The following is a 21,371-nucleotide window of genomic DNA, read 5'->3' on the forward strand; positions in this document are numbered from 1 at the left end:
ACCCCTCCCCTCTCATCCACCCCTCCCCTCTCACCCCCCCCACCACCCATCGAAGCCCCCCCACCCCTCCCCTCTCATCCCCCCCCACCACCCATCGAAGCCCCCCACCCCACCCCTCCTTCAACCCCCGCCACAGAACAGATTCCTTTGCCCCCCCCCCCACCACGCCAGCCCCTCCCTTCCTGCCTCTCACCCACCCAGACCTCGACTCCCTTAGCTCCCTCCTCCCTCCCACCCTCCCAACCTCCTCCTTCCCCCCACCAACCCCCCCACCCTGTTCCACCACCACCACACTCCCTCCTACTACTCCTCCTCCTCCCACCCTTGCTCCCTCCCTCGATTCTCCGCGCGTCCGCTGTGCTCAAGGCGAGAGTTGAACCGACTTGACTCGGGAGTTGGGAAGGCAAGAGAGTAGAGGAGAGAGAGGGGGGGGGTGGGGCGTTGTTGTTGTTGTTGCAGCAGCGAGACTTGGAAGTGCGTCGTAGTGCTTACGACAACAACAACAACACCATCACCTGCACTATCACCTGCACCGCAACAACAGCTCCAGCCGAACACAAACGGCGACGAACGCAGCGACCGACCATGGCTTCGGCGGCCACGTCACGCCGACAGTCGTGCTATCTGTGCGACCTTCCCCGCATGCCGTGGGCCATCATATGGGACTTCTCGGAGCCCGTGTGCCGCGGCTGCGTGAACTACGAGGGCGGAGACCGCATCGAGTTGGTTATCGAGGCGACGCGGACCATGAAGCGATCCCACGGCTTCCAGGATCACCGGCGGTCGCCGGGACCCATCGCTCAGCATTCGGGACCCAAAATCGCCAAAGAGCTGTCGGTCACTTCAGCGGGACTTGCGTCCAGCCACGTGGATTGTAGAGGTGGCAGCTTGCAGCAGCAGCATCATCAGCAGCACCAGCAACACCAACAACACCAGCAGCAGCAGCATCAGCACCAGCAGCACCAGCAGCAGCAGCATCAGCAGCAGCAGCAACACGAGAGGTACGCGCGCATGCTCGAGTACCAGCCCGTGTCGCTGAGCCGCATGCAGCAGGCGAACGGTTTGGCCGCGGCTGTCGTGGGAGTCAACGGACTGGGTCACGGTTCGCACGGCTCTTCCCACGGCGGTAGCAGCAGCAGCAACAACGGCGGCGGCGGTAAGGCGTCGAACAACGAAGATCCACCCGAGCTGAACCGACAAAGTCCCACTCCGCCGCGCAGGGCAGTGTCCATCGCTGCCGTAGCCGCCGCCGCCGCGGCCGCCGCCGCCGCAGCCGGGCAGCCACCGAACCTGTTGCCCCACGGGCTCATGAACGGCCCCGGGGGCACGCAGCTTGCCGTGCACCCGTTGCTGGCTGGTGGCGGTGGTGGCGCGGTGCCCGTCAACAAGCGCGTGTCGGTGGAGCACGAGCACAAGGGCTTGCCCCCCGAGATGGTGGGTGGAGGAGACGGGATGCACGCGCGCGGAGGGCACCGCGTGGAGGATCCGTGGGTCATGGCGAGCGGGGTCGGGAAGCCCAAGACGGTGCGCGAGACGCTCATCTCGCTCAACGGGGGCTTCGAGAGCAGGTTGCGGAAGGAACACTCGCTCCTCGGCAGAGTCTTTCCCTTCGACGGAGGTGCTAAGCAAGGTGAGGTGGGGTTGGGGGGGTGCGTGTGTGTACACGTGTATGCGTGTGTGTACGCGTGTGTGTACGCGTGTGTGTGTGTGTACACGCGTGTGTGTGTACACGCGTGTGTGTACACGTGTGTGTGGACGCGCGTATGTGTGTGTACACGTGTGTGTGTGTGTTGGATGGGTCATGTAGCCCGCATGCCCAGCCACCGCATGCCTAAACAGCTTTTGTTCGGCCGGATCGAGGGGGCTAAACGGGCGCGGCACGGGTTAGAGAAGAGATGGAGTGATGTGGTACAGGAGGACGTGGAGCTGAGTGGACTGGCCGATGACTGGTACCAGCGGCTCGTGAAGGACGCTGCTGGGCAGTTGGAGGCAGTCGCCCTCCAACAACAACGGAGGGCGGAGGAGCGACGCTCACAACAACGAGCTGAGCGCCGGGTGGATAAATTACAGCAAGTTGGCACAGTAGGGGGCACAGGTGGTGCATCAGCCAGTCATCTCGGTCAGTCGACCCGTGGCACCTGCTGGGTCTGCCCCGTGACCTGCCAGCGGGCGTTCGACGCTTCACATGGCCTCAACGTGCACATGGCCTGGCACAAGCGTCGTGGTGACGTCACCGCCACTTAGTGGCGAATGACGATTGTTGTGTGTACACGTGTGTGTGTGGGAGGAGCGGTAGTGTAGCGGTTAGCGCTACGCTGCGCTACGAACCTGGCGACCCGGATTCGATTCCCGCTCACGGCCAATACCAGTGACGATGATCGGAACCGGCCCTGGGCCTCTCTTATGTCGACTCAGCCTCAAATGAGTACCTGGTGCGGTGTGTAAACATCGCCACTGGGGAGACAAAGGCGGTCGGGCGTGGTGCTAGCCACCCACCCTCCTCGTGTGATGTTCTGGCTTTGATAGGTGCTCGCTAACAGCACTTGCTCCAACAGCATCTAAAGGCTATACGGGGCATCTTTGTCTTTGTGAGAGAAGAGAGTGCGCGTGCGTGTGTGTGTCGTTTAGTAAAAGCCTTGCAAGGTGAGAGTGAGATTGTGAAAGCGAGCACGTGTCTTCTTCGTGTGTGTGTGTCATCGAGTCGCCTCATCAGAGGCATCTGTCAACAGGACGGAACTGCACTACGTCACCTTCATAAATGGAATTATTCAAGACGCGAGCCACAGTGATTCGACTGTGGCCATGCAATCCAAACTCTGGGACCGCACAGTAAATCAAATGTCGTTTGCGATTCTTGAACGAAGGAGAAAAGCTGAAAAACGACACGAATTCTCTTTCTCTCTCTCCTGCAGTCGTTCTTTCGCCCTGTGGCTCGCAGATCTCGACGTTTGCAACTAGCTCATGCACATATTGCCATACACAAGAAGATGCACATCTACAGAGAGACGCACGGAGATGCGCAGATAGCTATAAGGAAGGCGTTGAGATGCAGATACACTTAAACAAATCTACATTAAAGACAAGCCCGCAGTGCGATTGTGGCTACCGTGCCTACCACAGGTTATGGGCCGTACAGTAAACAACAGCATTCTAGATTTGAAGCTTTCGTGACTGCAATGATTCATATTCTTAGGTTTTTTCGGTAAAGTCACGTAGGTAAAAAAATAAAATTAATAAAAGTATTATATTATTTTATTATAGTATTTTATTTTTATTTTACTTTTATTAATTTTTTTTTACCTATACGTGACTTTACCGAAAAAACCTAACAATATAAACAACAGCAGTCTGCGCTATGTAAACTATTTGTTTTTATTTTACCAGGTAAGGCCCACTGAGCTATGTAGCTCTCTCTTGTTCTAAAGCAAGCTGGCCACAAATGAAAGCTCAACGAAGTTGGCTTATCACGTGGATATTTAGAGTGGCCAAATTCTCTAAACGAGTGGTTTATTTCTTTTCATGTGGAGGGAGAGGAGGGCGAGAGAAAAAATAACCGGGATGACCCGGAGAAAAATCCACGCGACCAGGGCGATAGAGACATCATCCACAGACTCCAAATATACAGCGGCAGGCGTCATTCGAACGACACGAACTCTCTCTCTCTCTCTCTGCCACTGCAAATGTCTCGCCCGCACGGGTTTTACTCCGTATTCTTGTCCGGAGAAATCGAGTGTTGAGACCCACACGGCGTACAACCGTTTCAATACGAGGCAACATCAACACCAACACCCAACAAAAACAATCTATTTGTGTTTCTCCCTTGTCGGACGGACGATGAGATGTATAGGGGGCACGGGGGTGACCAATAGGGTCTGAATTGGTCTGTAATAAGGTAGGCCACTGATTAGGGGTTGACGGGTAAAAATGCTCTGCTGAAGCTCTCTTGTCGTGACCAGCATCAGAATCAGCCATCGATGTTAGAATGTTGCCCACCGAACCGCATTGCTGTGACCATCCGTGCGCGAGAATGGAATTGTGGGTGGAGTAGTCGCGGGTGACCTTGCAGTGTTGGAGGGAGAGCGGTGTTGATGCTGTGAGAGCGAGAACGTGTCTCGGCGTGACGGCGTCTGTGGGCCTGCATAGGTGCTGCTGCTCGCTAACAGCACTTGCCCCAAACAGCCTGTTAAGGCTACACCGTGGGGGGGGATCTTTGTCTTTGCTTTGTGTGCGGTAGTGGAGCGGTGGTGGTGCGCTCCGAACCTGGCGACCCGGGTTCGATTCCCGCTCACGGCCAAAACCGGTGACGGTTATCCGATATCGGTCCTGGGTATCCCCTGGGTTGACTCAGCCTCAAATGAGTACCTGCTGCGGTGTGTAAACATCGCCACTGGGGAGAGAAATTCGGCCGGGCGTGGTTCCGGCCACCCCACCACCCCTCGTGTGCCGTGCGGGTCTTCATAGGTGCTGTACCCGCTAACAGCACTTGCCCCAACAGTACGTGAAGCCTACACGGTGGGGAGGGGGGTCTTTGTCTTTTGTTCCGTGCGAGATGGACAGATACCACTCTTTGACATTCTACCGTTCACCGCTGACGATTCCCCCGGGGCCCGAATCACCACCGTTAGAGGAATGTAGAATTTCCAGTACAGTGCAGTGATGGGGGGGTAGGGGGGTAGGGGGACCTCCACCTGGAGTCGTTTCTACTCCACCTGGAGTCGTTTCTACTCCACCCGTGTCCCCGTGGACTCCGTGAGCTGAACGGTCCTGCTGCTCGCGGAGACTGAACACCACTTGAACAACAACAGATGAGACGTCGGGGTTTTATTTTCCTCTTCTTATGATTGTCGTTATCTCAACACATGCGTCTCACCACGTTGACACACGCTACACAAAAAATAAGTATTGTAGAGGCAATCACGGCCTTCTGGGATCGCACCGGTTCAGCGCGAGCAACACGCCGGACCGGTTTCGATACAGTCCAGCGGGTGGCTCTTCTGCGTGCTATGAAAGAAGGGACGTTGCCCGAAACGTCGACTAATTATATATTTTGTTGTTGCTTTGAGTTTAGTCGATTGCCGCGGTTGCTATCTTCGCTTTCGTTCTGCTTGCCTGTCGGAGTGTCGTTGGGTTTTTCTGGTACGTTGTCCGACGTTTCGTAACGCGTGCTGGGGAGCTTGTTCAGGAACCGGGGGGTGTCAATTCTGCAGCAACTCGCATCGTGCCGAACAACACGCGTGGCACGGCCCCAATCGCACACGCACACACGTCGGATAACTCACCAAACAGCCCTCTGCCGTCCCCGCCATAAGAACGTGGAATTCCCGTCACTCGCCGCTTTGAAGTTGATGAATGTGATCAACTTGCCCGGTTTGTGTTACGGCCGCGCCGTGAGATAGCTTGCGGTGTGACAACAACGAGCGGAGCGCCGGGCGGCTCAAAACGCAGCAAGTTGGCACAGTCGGGGGCATCTCTGGCAAAAGAGCTTTGTAAGCTCATCGGATTCCTCCAGTACGAATACATATTCTGATTCTGCACAGTCATCTCAGTCGGTCAACCCATGGCACCTGGGTCTGTCCTGTGACCTCCTGCCAGCGGGCGTTCGACGCTTCGCGTGGCACTTAAAGTGCACCTAGCCTGGCACGAGCGCCGGAGCGACATCACCGCAACCTCGTGGCGAATGGCGGTTGTTATTGTTGGTGATGTGACTCGGGGGGAATTCTGACGTCTTAACGCTGACAATGCACGTGAATGGGGGGGGAGGGGGGACAAAAATCCGAAGTTCCCCGAGAAAAACCACGAGCCAGGAAGAGGCGCTCTCACGTGGCAGGGGTTCCACGTTTCCATTCACAGCGAACCGCCCTGCTTATGCCTACCGGTGTGTACTCTGTTAATCGTTAAACACACGCGTATAAATATACACGCGGCAGTGCTGAGCGTCCTCTGTTTCACGCTGGAGGTTAAAAAGAGATCCCGCGATTTAATTCGCTAAGGGTAGGCCATTGTGTGCCACATCTAGCTCACATTGGAAACGATCTGCTAATTATTAAATTGGGTTTGCGCACACACACACCCCCCGCGGTTGAACATACACACACCGCGGTTGAACATACACACACCGCGGTAGCAGCTTTCATCGCCCCCTAGTGTCCGACTTCGTCTCCAGGGAACTCTTGAAAATGAGACTCATCCTGAGACTCATCACAACTGGTTGAACAAAATAAACACCAACGTCTAAGAATGAAACATTGTTTGTTTACTCCATCATCGCCATCATCGCCATCACCATCATCATCCTATTGGCTGTCCAGACGAACATTATTCATCAGCGTGTGCTTCATGGAACAAAACCCGGGTTGTGTGTGTTTTGTGCGTGCGTGTTTCGTGTGTGCGTGTGTGCGTGTTTTGTGTGTGTGTTTTGTGTGTGTTTCGTGTGTTTTGTGTGTGTGTGTGTTTTGTGTGTGCGTGTGTGTTTTTGTTTTGTGCGTGTGTCGTGCGTGTGTGTTTTGTGTGTGTCTTGTGTGTGCGTGTGTGTCTTGTGTGTGCGTGTGTGTTTTGTGCATGTGTGTGTGCGTGTGTTTTGTGTGTGCGTGTGCTTTGTGTGTGCGTGTTTTGTGTGTGCGTGTGCTTTGTGTGTGCGTGTTTTGTGCGTGTTTTGTGTGTGCATGTGTGTGTGTTTTGTGTGTGCATGTGTGTGTGTTTTGTGTGTGTGGTGGGCGGCCTTCAGAATAATTCCTTTGCTCAGGTTGTTGGGTTTTTTTTGGTGTTTTGGACAAAATTTCTTTGGGGCGGTTGCTCGTGTTACGACTTGCAAAACAAAATACCTGGCGCGCCTGTTGGGGGGGGGGCGTGGGGTGACGAGGGGGAGGCACGGGGTGAGTTGCGTGGTCGTACGAATTCTGCTCGTGGTTTACAGAGTTTGTTGTTGGTCGAATTCGTAACGATTATTTAATTACATTTGGTGATGCTGCTGCTGCGTTGGCGGTTGTTGTGCACAAGCGCAACCAACAACAATAGTGGCACTGCGCGAGACAGAGACACCGCAAACTCCAGATATACAGCATGTGATGATGATGAGAGAGAGAGACACGCAAACTGCAGATATTCAGCAGCAGGCGTCAGGGTCGGGATCGAACCCACGACCTTCTGCATACCAGGCGAGGTAGTTAACATCTCGACACGGCGGCGCCCAGTATTTTTAAGGTTCATCAGTACAAATCGTAGTATTAACCAGGGCGGCCGCTGGAATTCGAACCAGGAAACTCTGCAACAACAAGCGGTGAACGCGCTGCTGCTAAGCGACCCACCAATTGACCAATACGTGATTAGACGAACTGGTGATGAATCCATTCGTCACTTTTGCTGGCTGGAGAGAGAGCTGGGGTGGGGGGGGGAAGGGGTGGGGGTGGGATTTAGGAAATTCCCCCCCTCCCCTCCGTTATTCCATCTGCCACGCCGGGAGATAGTCAGACCGGCGCCCTCTGGATTGCCAGTGAGTCCAGTGAGCTCGCCAGAGAACAGCTGAGAGCAAGACGGCCTTGTTCTAGCATTGCAACTATTTAGTGTATTTCTTTTACTGTTGCATTTACAAAGTAGTGAAGTTTAACAGTATGTTAAGGCTACACAACGATATCTTTGTCTCTGTTCCAGCCTTAAGTGTGTATCTGGTGCAGTATATAACATCAGCGGCAGGGAGACAAAGGCGGCCGGGCGTGGTGCTGTTCACCCAACCTCTTGTGTGCCGTTCTGGCCTTCATAGGTGCTCGCTAACTGCACTTGCCCCAAAATCCTGTTAAGCCAATATGGGGGATCTTTCTATCTGCTTGTGTAAGGTCTACTAGGCCGGAAATTTGCACCTGGCACAGATATATAAAAAAAAATTACATCAGAAATGGGGGAGACAAAGGTGGCCTGGGCTTGATGTTGAACACCCACCCTCACGACCAACTAGTCCTGGGCATCCCCTAGGTCGACTCAGCCTCAAATCAGTACCTGGTGCGGTGTTGTAGTAAACATCGCCACTGGGGAGATAAAGGCGGCCGGGCGTGGTGCTGGCTACCCCACCCCCTCGTGTGACGTGTCGGCCTTCGTAGGTGCTACTCGCTAACAGCACTTGCCCCAACAGTCTGTTAAAGGTTACTAACTCGCCTTTTGCCCGTCCAAGGACGGGTGTATTGCAGTAAATCTGAAACTTGCAAGCGAAAAGCAGACCTCGACGTGATATATTCATTGCATCAATGCGTGTGCAATTTGTAAGGCCGCGGTGACACAGACTTATTTCATTTTAAGGTTATAATCCCTTGTTCATTATGATGTCATTTTTACTTTGATGTGTCAACAGCGTTACGGAAATCACGTGACGTGAGGGTTCTGCCTTTGTAGTGAGGGTTGTAAGTTGACGCCGAGGAGGGGGAGGAGGCGCCTAGCCCCCCCTCCATGTGGAGCGACGTCAGCCGCTAATTATTATTAATGAGGGGGGGGAGGTCCATGTGGAGGACGTCACCTGCTCATGATTATCCACGAGGAGGGCTGGCCGACGTGGAGTGACGTCACGCGCGTTGCACACAGACATTCTTGGCTCGTAGTAAATGTTGGTGGCAGTGGGGCGGCGAGGGAGGGGGGGGGGTAGATCTTTGGCCTTGTCGTTAGAGTCTTGCTTCGGCGTGCGATGAGAAGGCAAGAAAGAGTTCCCCGGAGAAAGTCCACACACACGCGTGGGGGAAAGGCAACTCGGCCACGTCTCTCCCTCTCTCAGTTTATCGTAACATGGGAGCAAAGATCAACGCCCCCCCCCCCTGCGCCCCCACTGCTCATACATTAAAACAGTTGACCTGCTCGTTTTACAACAACCTCTGACGTTGTCACCTTCCCGATACAGCAACGAACACCGTCGCAGCGCGGTGCGCACGCACGGCGTTCAAATAAATGACACAAAGGCAGAGGTCACCCGTGTAGCCTGTAAAAGACTGTAGGGGCAAGTGCTGTTAGTGAGTAGCAGCACCAATGAAGGCCGGCACGGTGGCACACGAGGGGGTGGGTGGGCAGCATCTCGCCTGATCGCCTTTGGCTCCCGAGTGGTGATGTTTACACACCGCGCCAGGTACTCACTTGAGGCTCAGTCTACCTAGGGAAGGCCCAGGACCTGTTCAGAGAATCGTCACTACCGGTGTTGGAATCGACCCCGGGTCACTGGGCTCGTAGCGTGGTGCGCGAACTGCTACGCCACCGCTCCCAGTACGTACGGCGTTGAAATAATAAAACAGACCACCATCATCGTCATCATCATCGTCATCATCTGCCATCATCTATCTAACAATCCACGTGCTGTGGTCGTTGCCACGGCTCTCACAATCCATCAAGCGAGCCGCCACGCTCCATCACCCCGCGGTTGACGTCCTTTCTGTTGAACACGTGGTAGTAGTGGTCGTGGTCGAAGTGGTAGGGGTCTCGCGGCCAATGTTACAAAGGACACTCTGATAGTGCGCTGTTTTTGAGTTGTACGCCTTTTGGCGTCATCTGGTCCAACACCAATGGAGACTAGGCTCTAAGAAAAGCTGTCTCGGGTGTGGACCAATCAACTTCAACGACAGTGCATATCATTATCATCATCATCAGAGTTGTTTCTTTTTGTTTGCATTTTTGACTGCTTGTGTTGTGGTTATTGCAAACATGATCCCTTGTATAAAGGTGTCAGTTTTGTACCAGATAAAAGGGTAAAAACCTATTACTATATTTTGCTACTGGTAAAGGAGGTCTCATAGTGTAACAAACGATTGTTTTTTGGGTGAGATCGCGTAAATAGCGACGTGTCATTAAACCCGCCACCACCCGACGACACGGCTGCCAGTTGTTAAGGTTTGTCACGTAGAAACAAAGTGCCAAGTTGGTTACGACGTGTTGGAAAGTAAACCCACAATGACATCTTACAATTCGATTATCGCAAAAGTGATTTGCAACCAGCATCATCAGGTGATTGTGACAGAATTGTGAAGAAGTCTTCCTGTTTCTGTCCCATCACTCTCCCTTCTCCCTCTATCCCGGGCGTTGTTTTTTCTCTCTCTCTCTCTCCTTTGGCTGTTGCTCCGTTGTTAGTCTTGACCAGAGGCCAGCAAACCTTGCGGGCAGCCGTTGTGTTTTTTACTTCAATCTTCACCCGCAATTTAACGTAAATATAATTGTTTCAATGTGGCTGGGAATGGGGGCCGCTATGGAATGTCTTGGTGACAACATGTACAAAAGTCAAATTGTATTCGTGAAGAATAACTAAAAAAAAAAGGGGGGGGGAGATGGAAAAAAGAAATAGACGCAATTTATTCCATCACCCATCTTCATCATTCAAGCCAGAATGTGTTTGCCGTCTGCTATATAACTGCTGCTGCTGTATAGCTACTGCTGCTGCTACTACTGCTGCTGCTACTGCTGCTGCAGCAGCCGTGTTTGTATCCAAGTGGCCCTGCGCTCAGATGCCGACTCGCGAACTATTTTGGTCAAGAAGTCAAAACCGATGCCTCTGCCACCTCTTCGTCGAAAGGTCACGACCCCTGGGTCTTGACCCACCGTCCGTCGCCCCCTCCTCGTCGTGACGACGAGCCGGGCCCAAGGCCCCACGGCGCTTCCCCGCACGGTTTGAATGTCACTCTTCGAACGGAGTGTGCGTTCTCTCACCCACGCGGTCACCCACGCGGTCACCCGCGCGTTCACCGTTCACTCTCGCGGCGTGCGTTCACGCGTCCACGCGTGAACCTCTCACTGCTGGCGGAAGGGCAGCCCCAGTAGGGAGCTGCAGAGGTGGGGGGGAGGGGTGCTGTAGTACGGGGGGGGGGCTGTAGTAGGTGGAGGGGGGCTGTAGGGGGAGGGCTATAGAGGGAGGACGGGGGCGGGGGGTATTTTTCCCAGACGTCACGAAACGCGTCCGAATCTAAAGAAATAATCGATTCGTGCACACGCCGATGATTTATCGATCTTTAAAGAAATCGATCGACAGCCGATATCTTTGGAGCCAGACCGCATGAGTAAAATTCCGATTAGCTTGTAATTTGAGGTGGAGGAGGGTTGTACGACACACAATTTCCACTTTTGTTTTGGCCCACGCGGCTCTGACCCAAATATAAATTATGAATCACAACATTGATCGCGAAAGCGAACTGGACACGTGCTAAGTAGGCGTAACGCAGTTGAACGCGGCCTAGCAACACTTGGAATTCGCTGTCGAGGGTGACGTCACCCGAGCCATTGTTCGTCACGCGGGTGACGTCATTGGCGGGGAGAGTTACGAGAGAGGGAGAGATGGGGAGGGAGAGTGGGGGAGTGGGGAGGGAGGGGAGGGAGAGTGGGGACGGAAAGTGGGGAGGGAGAGAGGGGAGGGACAGAGGGGAGGGAGAGAGGGGAGGGAAAGTGGGGGAGGGAGAGAGGGGAGGGACAGAGGGGAGGGAGAGAGGGGAGGGAAAGTGGGGGAGGGAGAGAGGGGAGGGAGAGTGGGGGAGTGGGGAGGGAGGGGAGGGAGAGTGGGGAGGGAAAGTGGGGGAGGGAGAGAGGGGAGGGAAAGTGGGGGAGGGAGAGAGGGGAGGGAGAGTGGGGGAGTGGGGAGGGAGGGGAGGGAGAGTGGGGAGGGAAAGTGGGGGAGGGAGAGAGGGGAGGGACAGAGGGGAGGGAGAGAGGGGAGGGAAAGTGGGGGAGGGAGAGAGGGGAGGGAGAGTGGGGGAGGGAGAGTGGGGAGGGAGAGTGGGGAGGGAAAATGGGGGAGGGAGAGAGGGGAGGGACAGAGGGGAGGGACAGAGGAGGGGGAGAGAGGGGAGGGAGAGTGGGGAGGGAGAGAGGGGAGGGAGAGTGGGGGAGGGAGAGATGACCGAAAGAGGGATGAGGAGAGAGCGAGAGAGATGGGGGAGATGGGAGAGGAAGGGGGGGGAGATGGAGCAGAGGGGAGAGGGAGTGGGCGGGCTGAGTGTTGATGACGCTGTTGCTGCTGATGCAGCTGATGCTGACTCTGCACAGTGCCTGCCGCCCATGACTCACCACTCACACCCCCCTCACTCCCCCCCACCTTACCCCCAACCTCACCGCCCCATCAACATCCAATTCCACAAACAGGGCGTGTATTATACGTTCGTATAATATTCTTTGGTTCTTTCGGTAAAGTCACGTAGAGAGAAAAAATAATACAAATAAAGTGAATTAAAATTATCACGACGTTTCGATCGCAATAAATATATCCACGTCCAGCAGTGACCTGCGCACACGTACATTCGACAAACGTCCGGAGAGACAAAGGTGGCCGGGCGTGGCGCTTCAAGCACCGGCCCCACCCACTCGCGTGCCGTGCCGGCCTTCATAGGTGCTCGCCAAACAGCACTTGCCCCAACAGTCTGCGCAGGCTATACGGGGGAACCTTTGTCTTTGTGTGAGTGCGGGGAGCGGTGGCGCAGCGGTTAGCGCGCTGCGAACTCCCCCCCCTCTCCCCCCCCCCCTCCCCCGTGAGCCAAGCGACGAATATCTGAACCCTGAACTCTGAACCCTGAACTCTGAACCCTGGTCCCGGGGCCATCCCTCGAGTTCAGGGGTCGGCAAGCTGCAGCTCTGCAGCTGCACGCGGCTTTTTACAGACTGCTTCGTGACGTAATGTGATGTGTGTGTGTATAGTGTGTGTGATGTGTATGTGTGATGTGTGTGTCTAATGTGTGATGTGTGTGTGTGTGATGTGTGTGTGTGTAATATGTGTGTGTAATGTGTGTGTGTAATGTGTGTGTGATGTGTGTGTGGTGTCTATGATGTGTGTGATGTGTGTGTGTGTGTAATGTGTGTGTGATGTGTGTGTGTGTAATGTGTGTGTTGCGTAATGTGTGTGTGTGTGCGTAATGTGTGTGTGATGTGTATGTGTGCGTGCGTAATGTGTGTATGTGATGTGTATATGCAATGTGTGTTTATGTAAATTGTGTATGTAATGTGTGTTTGTGTACATATTCATGGCCATTGCGGCTCTTGAAAAATTGAGTTTCGTGCCGAACAAAAAAAAAATGCCTCTCGTCATTTTTATTGCGGACTCCCCTGGCCCTGCCCTGTTCCGCCCCTACTTGACATCCGTGAACAAGCGCTTCATAGCTCACCGGAGTCCTCCAGCACAAACAAATATTCTGATTCTGACTTAAGTGAGTGCCTCGTGCCGCATGTAAACATCGCTCCGCCCCCCTTCCCCCTCGCGTCCCCGTAACCCGCGCGTCCGCTGCGTGTCTCTCCCTCGCCGCTCGCCCCAAGGTGGCCGCGGGGTGCGCAAGCGCAAGGCCTCTCCAGAGCCCGACTGCGACCCCGGCGGGCCCCACTCGGGGATCTCCTCCGGCATCCCCTCTTCGGCGGCTGCGGGGGTGGCGTCGTCGGCGGGGGGCGTCGGCGGACCGACCAAATTGGAGGGGGCCGCGTCGGACGACGGCGGCGGCGGCCCGCCGGGGCCCCTCGCTCACGGCTCGCGGCCCCCCCCCGTCCCGTGGATCCCGGCGTGCGAGGCCCTGAAGCTGACGCTCGGCTCCAATGCATTCCCCGGCTCGTCGTCCACCGCCGCCGCGTTGCAGCAGCAGCAGCAGCAAGCGTCGAGCAGCGGCGGCGGCGTCGCGGCCGCCGCGTCGTCGTCCGCGTCGTCGTCCGATGGGAACCGCACCACGCCACCCGACTCGGTCGCCTCGTCCAACGGGACCAACGGCGCCGCCTCCTCCTCCACTGCCACTTCCTCCGCCTCCTCCTCGTCGTCAACGGCCGCCGCGTTGGCGACACTCATGTCGTCGTCGTCGGCGTCGTCGGCGGCGTCGGCGGCGGTGGCAGCGGTGGCGGCCGACTCGATGCAGGACGAGCCGTCGCCCGGCAAAGACGGCGGCTCCGACGCCGTGCACTCCACCACCACCACCACGGCGGCGGCGTCGGCGGCGGGTGGCGCCGTGCGGGGGGCGGGCAGCCCCGGCTCTCCCGGCAGCAGCGGCAGCGGCAAGAGGCTGGCCGGCGCGGGCGAGCAAAGCGGCGGCGGCGGCGCCAACAACGCCAACGGATCGGCGCAGGGCAGCAACGGTGGCGGCAGCAACGGGGTGAACAACAACGGCGTGGCTACCGGGAGCGGCGGGGCGGGGGGCCCGGACTCTGCGTCGGCGGGTGCCGGTGGTGCGGGGGGCCCCCTGTGCTGCACAAACTGCCACCAGCGGCTGGAGGACACGCACTTCGTGCAGTGCCCGTCGGTGGCGGCGCACAAGTTCTGCTTCCCGTGCTCGCGCGACAGCATCAAGAAGCAGGGCACGAGCAGCGGCGAGGTGTACTGCCCCAGCGGGGAGAAGTGCCCGCTGGTGGGCTCCAACGTGCCCTGGGCCTTCATGCAGGGGGAGATCGCCACCATCCTGGCCGGCGAGATGACCGTCAAGAAAGAGAGGGACACCTGATGGTCGGGGGATCGTAGGATGGGATCGTCGGATGGGATGGGATCATCGGATGTGTTGGAGGATTGGCGTGGATCGTGGTGGCGGAAGTCGTGGGGGCAAGTGTCGGTTGTGACCGGAGCGATGGATTTGCGTGGTTGCGATTGCGCGCGTGGTTGGGATTGCGCGCGTGGTTGAGATCGCGTGGTTGCGATTGCGTGCGTGATTGAGTGATTGGGATTGCACGGTTGGGATAGTGTGGATGGTCTGTGTGCTTGAGATGGCATGGTTGCGATTGCAAGGTTGGGATTGTGTGGTTAAGATGGCATGGTTGGGGTCACGTGATTGGGATTGCGTGATTCGGATTGCACTGTTGGGATCGCGTGGTTCAGATTGCACGGTTGAGATTGATGGCAATCCGATTGCCTGCCGGTTGTGGGCAGTGGCGCACCCAGTTGGAACGATATTCACCGAGAGCAACACCCAGAGGCAGCAAGTAACCGAGGCGGAAACAACGTGTTTGCTGCCGTCACCGAGCTCAGGCCCAAAAGCGTCGAGCGGCCAGCAACAATCATCACGAGCATCGACCCCCCCCCCCCCCCCTTGTGGAACAGCGCTACGGGACTCACGAAACGTCCGTCGCTCGAACGCTTTTGTTCCACGCGTAGCTCAGTGTGGCGGGCACCGCCGCCGGAGGGCCTCCGGCGGTGGAGCGAGCGAGCGGCCGGTGCTATCGGGGAGGTCGCCGGTTCACACGTCCCCTCCCCACCCCTCCCTTTTCCGCGGTGGGCTTGGGGTGGGGTGGGTGGAGGGTAGTCGATAAAAACGAGCACCACTTTTTTCGGGAACTTCAACGGCGGCGGTTGTCCTGTCGGAGAGACTCTCGCCCCCCGGTTCAGGGCCGCCCCCCGGTTCAGGGCCGCAAACGGGAGATGACTTCAGACCACGCGCCACCTTCAATATGGAAACCAGGGAGTGAATCTTAAAAATGGGTCTGCGACGTACCACGTTTGGGGGGCGGCGGCCAATTTCCGCTTTGCCCACCCTCGCCCCCCCACCCCACCCCTCCCTTGAGTCTTGTTCTTCGTCCGGAATTTTTCCGTTCCGGTTGGAGTGGAACTCAGTAGGCGGCAGATGAGGAGGATGATGAATAGGATGATGAGGAGGAGGAGGATGGAAGACGTTTTCGTTGGCTTTTAAACGGCACACCACGACCCCGAGTGAACGACGGCAATGGTGGCGATGGCTCGTCGGGGGGTGACAGGGTCGAGTCTGCTCCTGCTCCTCCATCATCATCGCCGCCGCCGCCGGCTTTCTGCGGCGTGGCTCATATGACCACGGCAGTTCTTGGGAGACGACGACGATGGCCGGCCGTGCCATTGAAGACAACGATTCACAACCGCAACCCCCTAACTGCACCGTCCGCAGGAACGTGGAATTTACGCAAAACACGCAACTTGAGCCGAGGGATGGCCACCCCGCGCGGGAGACGGAGCGACGGGACCGGCCCGTGAGCGCCGGTGGATCCGTTCCATCGCGGGAGATCACACCGTCAGCCTGAGAGGCGGAGGTCTTCATCCAGCAGTGGACTGACCATGGCTGCGTGATGATGATGATGATGAGCGATAGATACGCAAAATTTCATTCGTCGGGTGTGAAACCGGCTCGCAACAACAACAAAAAAACCACACGGACGCCCGTCGTTGTTGTCGCTTGTTGTTGTTGTTGTGGCCCCGAAAAACTTGACGACGCCCACAGCTGCCAAACGGAGAGAGAGAGAGAGACTCTCCAGCTGAAGTGCGGAGATAAGGTTCGACTCCCGGCCGGCGAGCAAACACCGGCCAGAGCAGAAACCCACGCGACCACGAACGAGCGGGCGGGCGGGAAGGGGTGGGGGGGGGCACGTGTACATTTTTCCAAGCGGTCACGACGTCGTGCGCGTGTACATAAGGTGCGAGAGTGGCGTCAACACGAGAGTGGGAGCGCGCACGCACCCGCCGTGCACCCACGCGCACACTCGCACGCGTGCTCACGTGAACGTTCCGTACACATCGTACACTACACGCGCGCGCACGCACGCGCGCGCAAGCACACACGGACAAAAGGAAACTTGGGTCTGGTTTTAAAAAAAAACTTGTTCTGATTTGTGTTGCTGTTTATATTTTTGTGTGGGGGGGGGGGGTAGGCGGGAGGCAGGGGGGGTGGGTGGGGGGGGCAGGGGGGATTTTTGATTTTATTATTTTTGTTTGGGGGGGTGGGTGGGGGGGTCTGAACAGAGGGACGGGGCGAGCTGTGGGTTGAGTTGGAAGCAACGCGGGAATGTGGTTCGGATTTAATTACTCATTTTTTATTGAAGTCAACATGGGGGGGGGGGGGGGGGAGTCTGTGGGTCAGGGGTTGGAGGTTCACGTTGGGATTGCCCTGAATGATGGAGGAAGGTAGGCGGTGGGCGAGGTGCGGGTATTGCTGTGTCCGTGCGTGTCTGCGCGTGCCCACGAGTGTCTACGTTGGCGCACCTCTGTCTCTCCGTGTTTGTGCGTCTGCGCTCCGTTGTGTCCGCGTCGCATCTACCGGCGCAAGTTCGACCTGTCAACGCGAGCCCTGCGTGCCGTGTCTGCGTGCCGCGTCTGCGTGCCGTGTCTGCGTTCGCGTCGACCGGTGGCGCGGTGTTTACCGCATTGGTGCCACAAACCCAGCCACCCGAGTTCGATTCCCGCTCACAGTCAACACCGGTGATGAGTACTGTATATGCATTCGTTTTGAGCCCCCCCCCAGGTCGACTCAGCCTTAAATAAATATCTGGCACAGTGAGTAAACATCGGTGACACACAAAGGCGGCCTGGCGTGGTGCTGGCCACACCATCCGTTCGTGTGACGTGCTGGCCCGCAAAGGTTCTCGCTAAGAGCTCTTGCCCCAACAGACTGGTGAAGGGCTATACGGGGGACCTTTGTTTTATCGCTGCCCACGTGTCTATCTGGAGTGTCGATGAGTGTGGGTCCCCATTCACGTGCATGTGTCTGCGTTCGTGTGTCTGCGTCTACGTTCACGTGTCCGAGCGCGGGTGAGCGTGGGTGAGCGTGAGCGAGTGTGCGAGCGAGTCTCTTGCTCCCCGCACTCATCATCCGTTAGTCGCCCCTCCTGACTAGGCTTGCGAGTGACCACGCGGCTCGCATTCGTCTGTGACCACGTGAGCTCGGCATTCGTTCGCGACCACGTGGCTCCCTTTCGTTCGCAACCACGTGAGCTCGCCTTCCTTTGCGACCACGTGGTTCGCATTCGTTCGCCTCCATAGCCGTGCGTTGCACCGCTGGCGTGCATGGCAGGCGGTTCGTATAAATCATAACAATAACAACGGATAATAATAATAAAAACATGTAAAAACATTACGTTCGCATTCCTCTGCTTTATTTTCTCAATTGGGAAATGCAACGGTGAGCGAAGAGTAAATCCGCACGGACATCCCCTCCTGAAGCCCCTCACCTCGTGGCCAGCAGCAGGACCTCGACATTGGAATCGAGCTCTGGAACGTATTGCCATCATTCTAGATTTGAAGCTTTCGTGACTGCAAGGATTCATATTCTTAGGTATTTTCGGTAAAGTCACGTAGGTAAAAAATGAAAATTAATAAAAGTAAAAATAAAATAAAAATCACGACGTTTCGGAGGCAACACAAGCTTTCGGTCTTCAGGTGAAACCATCACAGCACGATTGCTTTAATTTAGATTTTTGTTTTCTATCTACGTGACTTTGCCGAAAGAACCAAGAATATAGTTGTAACTACTGATGATAGTAGTATCCACTGACACTACAGTAGTAACTACTAACTCTACAGTAGTATCTACTGACTGTAGTAGTATCTACTGACTCTTCAGTAGTATCTGCCGACTCTATAGTAGTATAAACCAACTCTATAGTAGTAAATACTGACTCTACAGTAGTATCTAATTACTATAGTAGTATCTACTGAATCTATAGTATCTATTGACTTTCGTAGTATCCACTGACTATATTAGTAACTACTAACTATATAGTATCTGCTGACTATAGCAGTATCTGCTGATTATGCCAGTATCTACCGACTATAGTAGTAACTACTGACTCTACAGTAGTATCTACTAAATCTATAGTAGTATCTACCGACTATAGTAGTATCTACTGACTCTGCAGTAGTATCTACCGACTCTGCAGTAGTATCTACCGACTCTATAATAGTATCTAGTAAGCATACAATGTGCCGCTGTGAGGCCTAGTCCCATGGAGAGCCCCCAGCCTTGCCTAGATTGCCCAGCCGGCCGAGGTGGCACCTTGGCAGGCTGGGCTGGGCAGCTATAGCCCCCCACCGCCCCTATCGTAGTAAGTGCACACATTGGGGTGGGGGACATCACACTTTGAATAATTTACCTCAGCGTTGTGTATTTTTTTTAGCATTTTTAACGCAAGAATTCCCCCCTCCCCCTACCTGATCTCGTGTGTGCGTTGCTCGGGCAACCACCACCACGGAGCCGGTTTTCTCGCGCATGCGCAGATGCGTGCTCTGGCGCCACCCTGTGCGTATAAGAGGAATACGTTGTTAATTTAACTAAAGTAAAACCTTGGATTGCGAGTAACTTGGTCTGCGAGTGTTTTGCAAGACGAGCAAATTTTTTTAATAAATATTAATTTGATAAACGAGCGAGGTCTTGCAATACGAGTAGTACGTGTATACGCTTTGTCTGCCGAGCGTCACGTTATCACAACTGATATACGAGTGCTTTGATATACGAGTGCTTTGGATTACAAACACGTTTCCGGAACGAATTATGCTCGCAATCCAAGGTTTTACTGTACTTTAAAGTTGATAAATGTGAAATACGAATAGCGCTTTTTCGTCCCGGAGCATACGGCGTGGTATCTGTGTACGTTTTCGATACGTAAACCCCACAGTTTGTCAGTTAAAAAGTCTCAAGGTACCTGCACAGACAGCCAGACAAAGAATGACGTTTATAGGTAAGATGCAACAGGCCCCGCACTAGTTTAATCCAGCACTGAGTGCGCTAACCACTACGCCACCGGCTGCCCATGCAATTGCCACACACGCATGTGCACACAAAGACAAAGGTCCCCCGTTTAGCCTTAACAGACTGGGCAAGTGCTGTGAGCAGAGTAGCACCTATGAAGGCCGGGACGGCACGCCCGGTCGCCTTTATTTCCCCGGTGATGATGTTTACACACCGCAACAAGGTATTCATTTGAGGCCGAGTCTACCTAGGGGAGGCCCAGACGTGGAGAGCGAGATGGAGAGAAGTAAACAGACATCTGGAGAGAGCTGAAAAAAATAATTTGGATGGAGGGGGGTGAAGGAGAGTGAGAGAGATAGCGAAATAGATTAATATAGAGGTGGAGATAAGGAGAGGGTTGGTTTAAATCCTCTGCAGTATGTAGGTGAAAGAGAATCGGAGAAGTATGAAAGGAGAAACTGAGAGGCCGTTATTTTGGGAGAGAGATGGTTACACAGAGTAGAGAGCTGGAGAGAGATAAATATAGACGTGGATACCGAGAGCGTGGGGTACACGTAGAGAGAGAGAGATGTGAAGAGAGATGCAGAGAGATATGAAAAGAGCTCTTGAGAGGCAGAAATAAATTTGGTGGGGTGAGTGGTGGTGGTACTCTTAGGTTTTTTCGGTAAAGTCACGTAGGTAAAAAAAGAATAAGAATAATAGAAATAAAATAAGAATAAATCAATTAGTGATTTCATTGATTTATTATTATTTTATTTATATATATTTTTTTCCTACGTGACTTTACCAAAAAAAACCCATAAGAGTATGAATCCTTGCAGTCACGAAAGCTTCAAATCTAGTGGTGGTGGGGAAAGATTGCGTGTTTGGGGTGTGACGTCAACCCCGGATAACAGAGGGCAGTGACGAGAGGGAGGGAAGGGGGGGGCAGGGGTAGAGGGCAGCGCACGCCGAGTATTCGTGGAGGATGGAGAGGAGGGGGTGGGTGGGTTGAAGAAGGGAAGGGGGGGGGGGGCAGGCAATGTGGGTTGGAAGGGAGGGTGGGGGGCATTGGGTGGAGGAGATGCAAAAGAGAGAGGGCGGATGGATCTGGTGGCGGGGCAGGGGGGTTGGTGGGGAGGGGTTGGATGGAGGAATGGGGGGAGTGGTGGGATGGGGGTTGGAGGGGGGGTCATGACAGGCACCCACAGCCCCCCACCGCCGCCACACCGTCCAGACGCACTGTATCCACGGCGAGAGCGAAAACAAGATCGAGTTACAGGGCCATGCTCACCCGTGTCAACATACAAAGGTCCCCCGGGTAGGCTTGCAACGGTGCTGCTGGGGGCAAGTGCGAGCCGAGGAAAGCCGAGAGCCGCTCGAGGGAGCGGGCGGGGTTCGAGCGCCACGCACCGGCCGCCTTTGTCTTTCCACGGGTGACGTCATGACACCGCCGGTGCCAGGCTAGGTGCACACACACACACACAAGCCCCCCCCCCCCTGCTCCCCCTCCCCCCGTATAACCTTGAACAGGCTGTTGTGGAGCAAGTGCTGAGTAGCAGCACGGCGGTACGGGTGGAGCAGCCACGCCCGGCCGCCTTTGTCTCCCCCCAGTGACGACGTTTGCTACACACCGCACCGAGGTGCTCAATTCGAGGCTGAGTCGACCTAGGGGGCAGGCCCAGGACCGATTCAATGTAACCGCAACACACACACATCGCCACGTCTCCGTGTGTGTGTGGTCACGTGGGGGGGGGGTGGGGTCGAGCACGTGGAGATTACAGTGAACGCCGCGTCACGGGGACGTCCAGGGCGTCACCGTGCAGACACAGGTGGCAAAGGTCCCCCGTGTAGCCTCCAGCAGTCTCGGGGGGCAAGTGCCGCGAAGCGCCGAGCAGCACGTAGCGGAAGGCCGGCAACAGGCGCACGAGGGGCCTGGGTCGCCCGGCCGCCTTTGTCTCCCCAGTGTGGCGACGTTTTTACGCACGGCGCATCGGGTGCTCGGTTGAGGCC

The 21,371-nt window shown here is 55.5% G+C and overlaps 1 protein-coding gene across 1 annotated transcript; it reads left to right on the forward strand.

Annotated features, from left to right (window-relative positions):
- The first annotated feature begins 230 nt into the window (after positions 1–230).
- Positions 231–17,768, forward strand: LOC133362246 (probable E3 ubiquitin-protein ligase IRF2BPL). The gene is made up of 2 exons (XM_061581176.1): positions 231–1,630; positions 13,246–17,768. The coding sequence occupies exons 1-2, from the start codon at positions 586–588 to the stop codon at positions 14,403–14,405; spliced, it is 2,205 nt and encodes a 734-aa protein (XP_061437160.1). The 5' UTR covers positions 231–585; the 3' UTR covers positions 14,406–17,768.
- Positions 17,769–21,371: the final 3,603 nt, after the last annotated feature.

The sequence above is a fragment of the Lethenteron reissneri genome, chromosome 8 (assembly GCF_015708825.2).
Source record: "Lethenteron reissneri isolate LAM-NWPU_2019-01 chromosome 8, ASM1570882v1, whole genome shotgun sequence".
In the NCBI taxonomy this organism is placed as follows: Eukaryota; Metazoa; Chordata; class Hyperoartia; order Petromyzontiformes; family Petromyzontidae; genus Lethenteron; species Lethenteron reissneri.

What these genes read in the sequence shown, in the direction of transcription:
- LOC133362246 (XM_061581176.1), top strand. Translation starts at nt 586, where the DNA reads ATGGCTTCGGCGGCCACGTCACGCCGACAGTCGTGCTATCTGTGCGAC. An exon ending in CGACGGAGGTGCTAAGCAAG is followed by an intron (nt 1,631 to 13,245) that starts GTGAGGTGGGGT and finishes GCTCGCCCCAAG; the next exon opens with GTGGCCGCGGGGTGCGCAAG.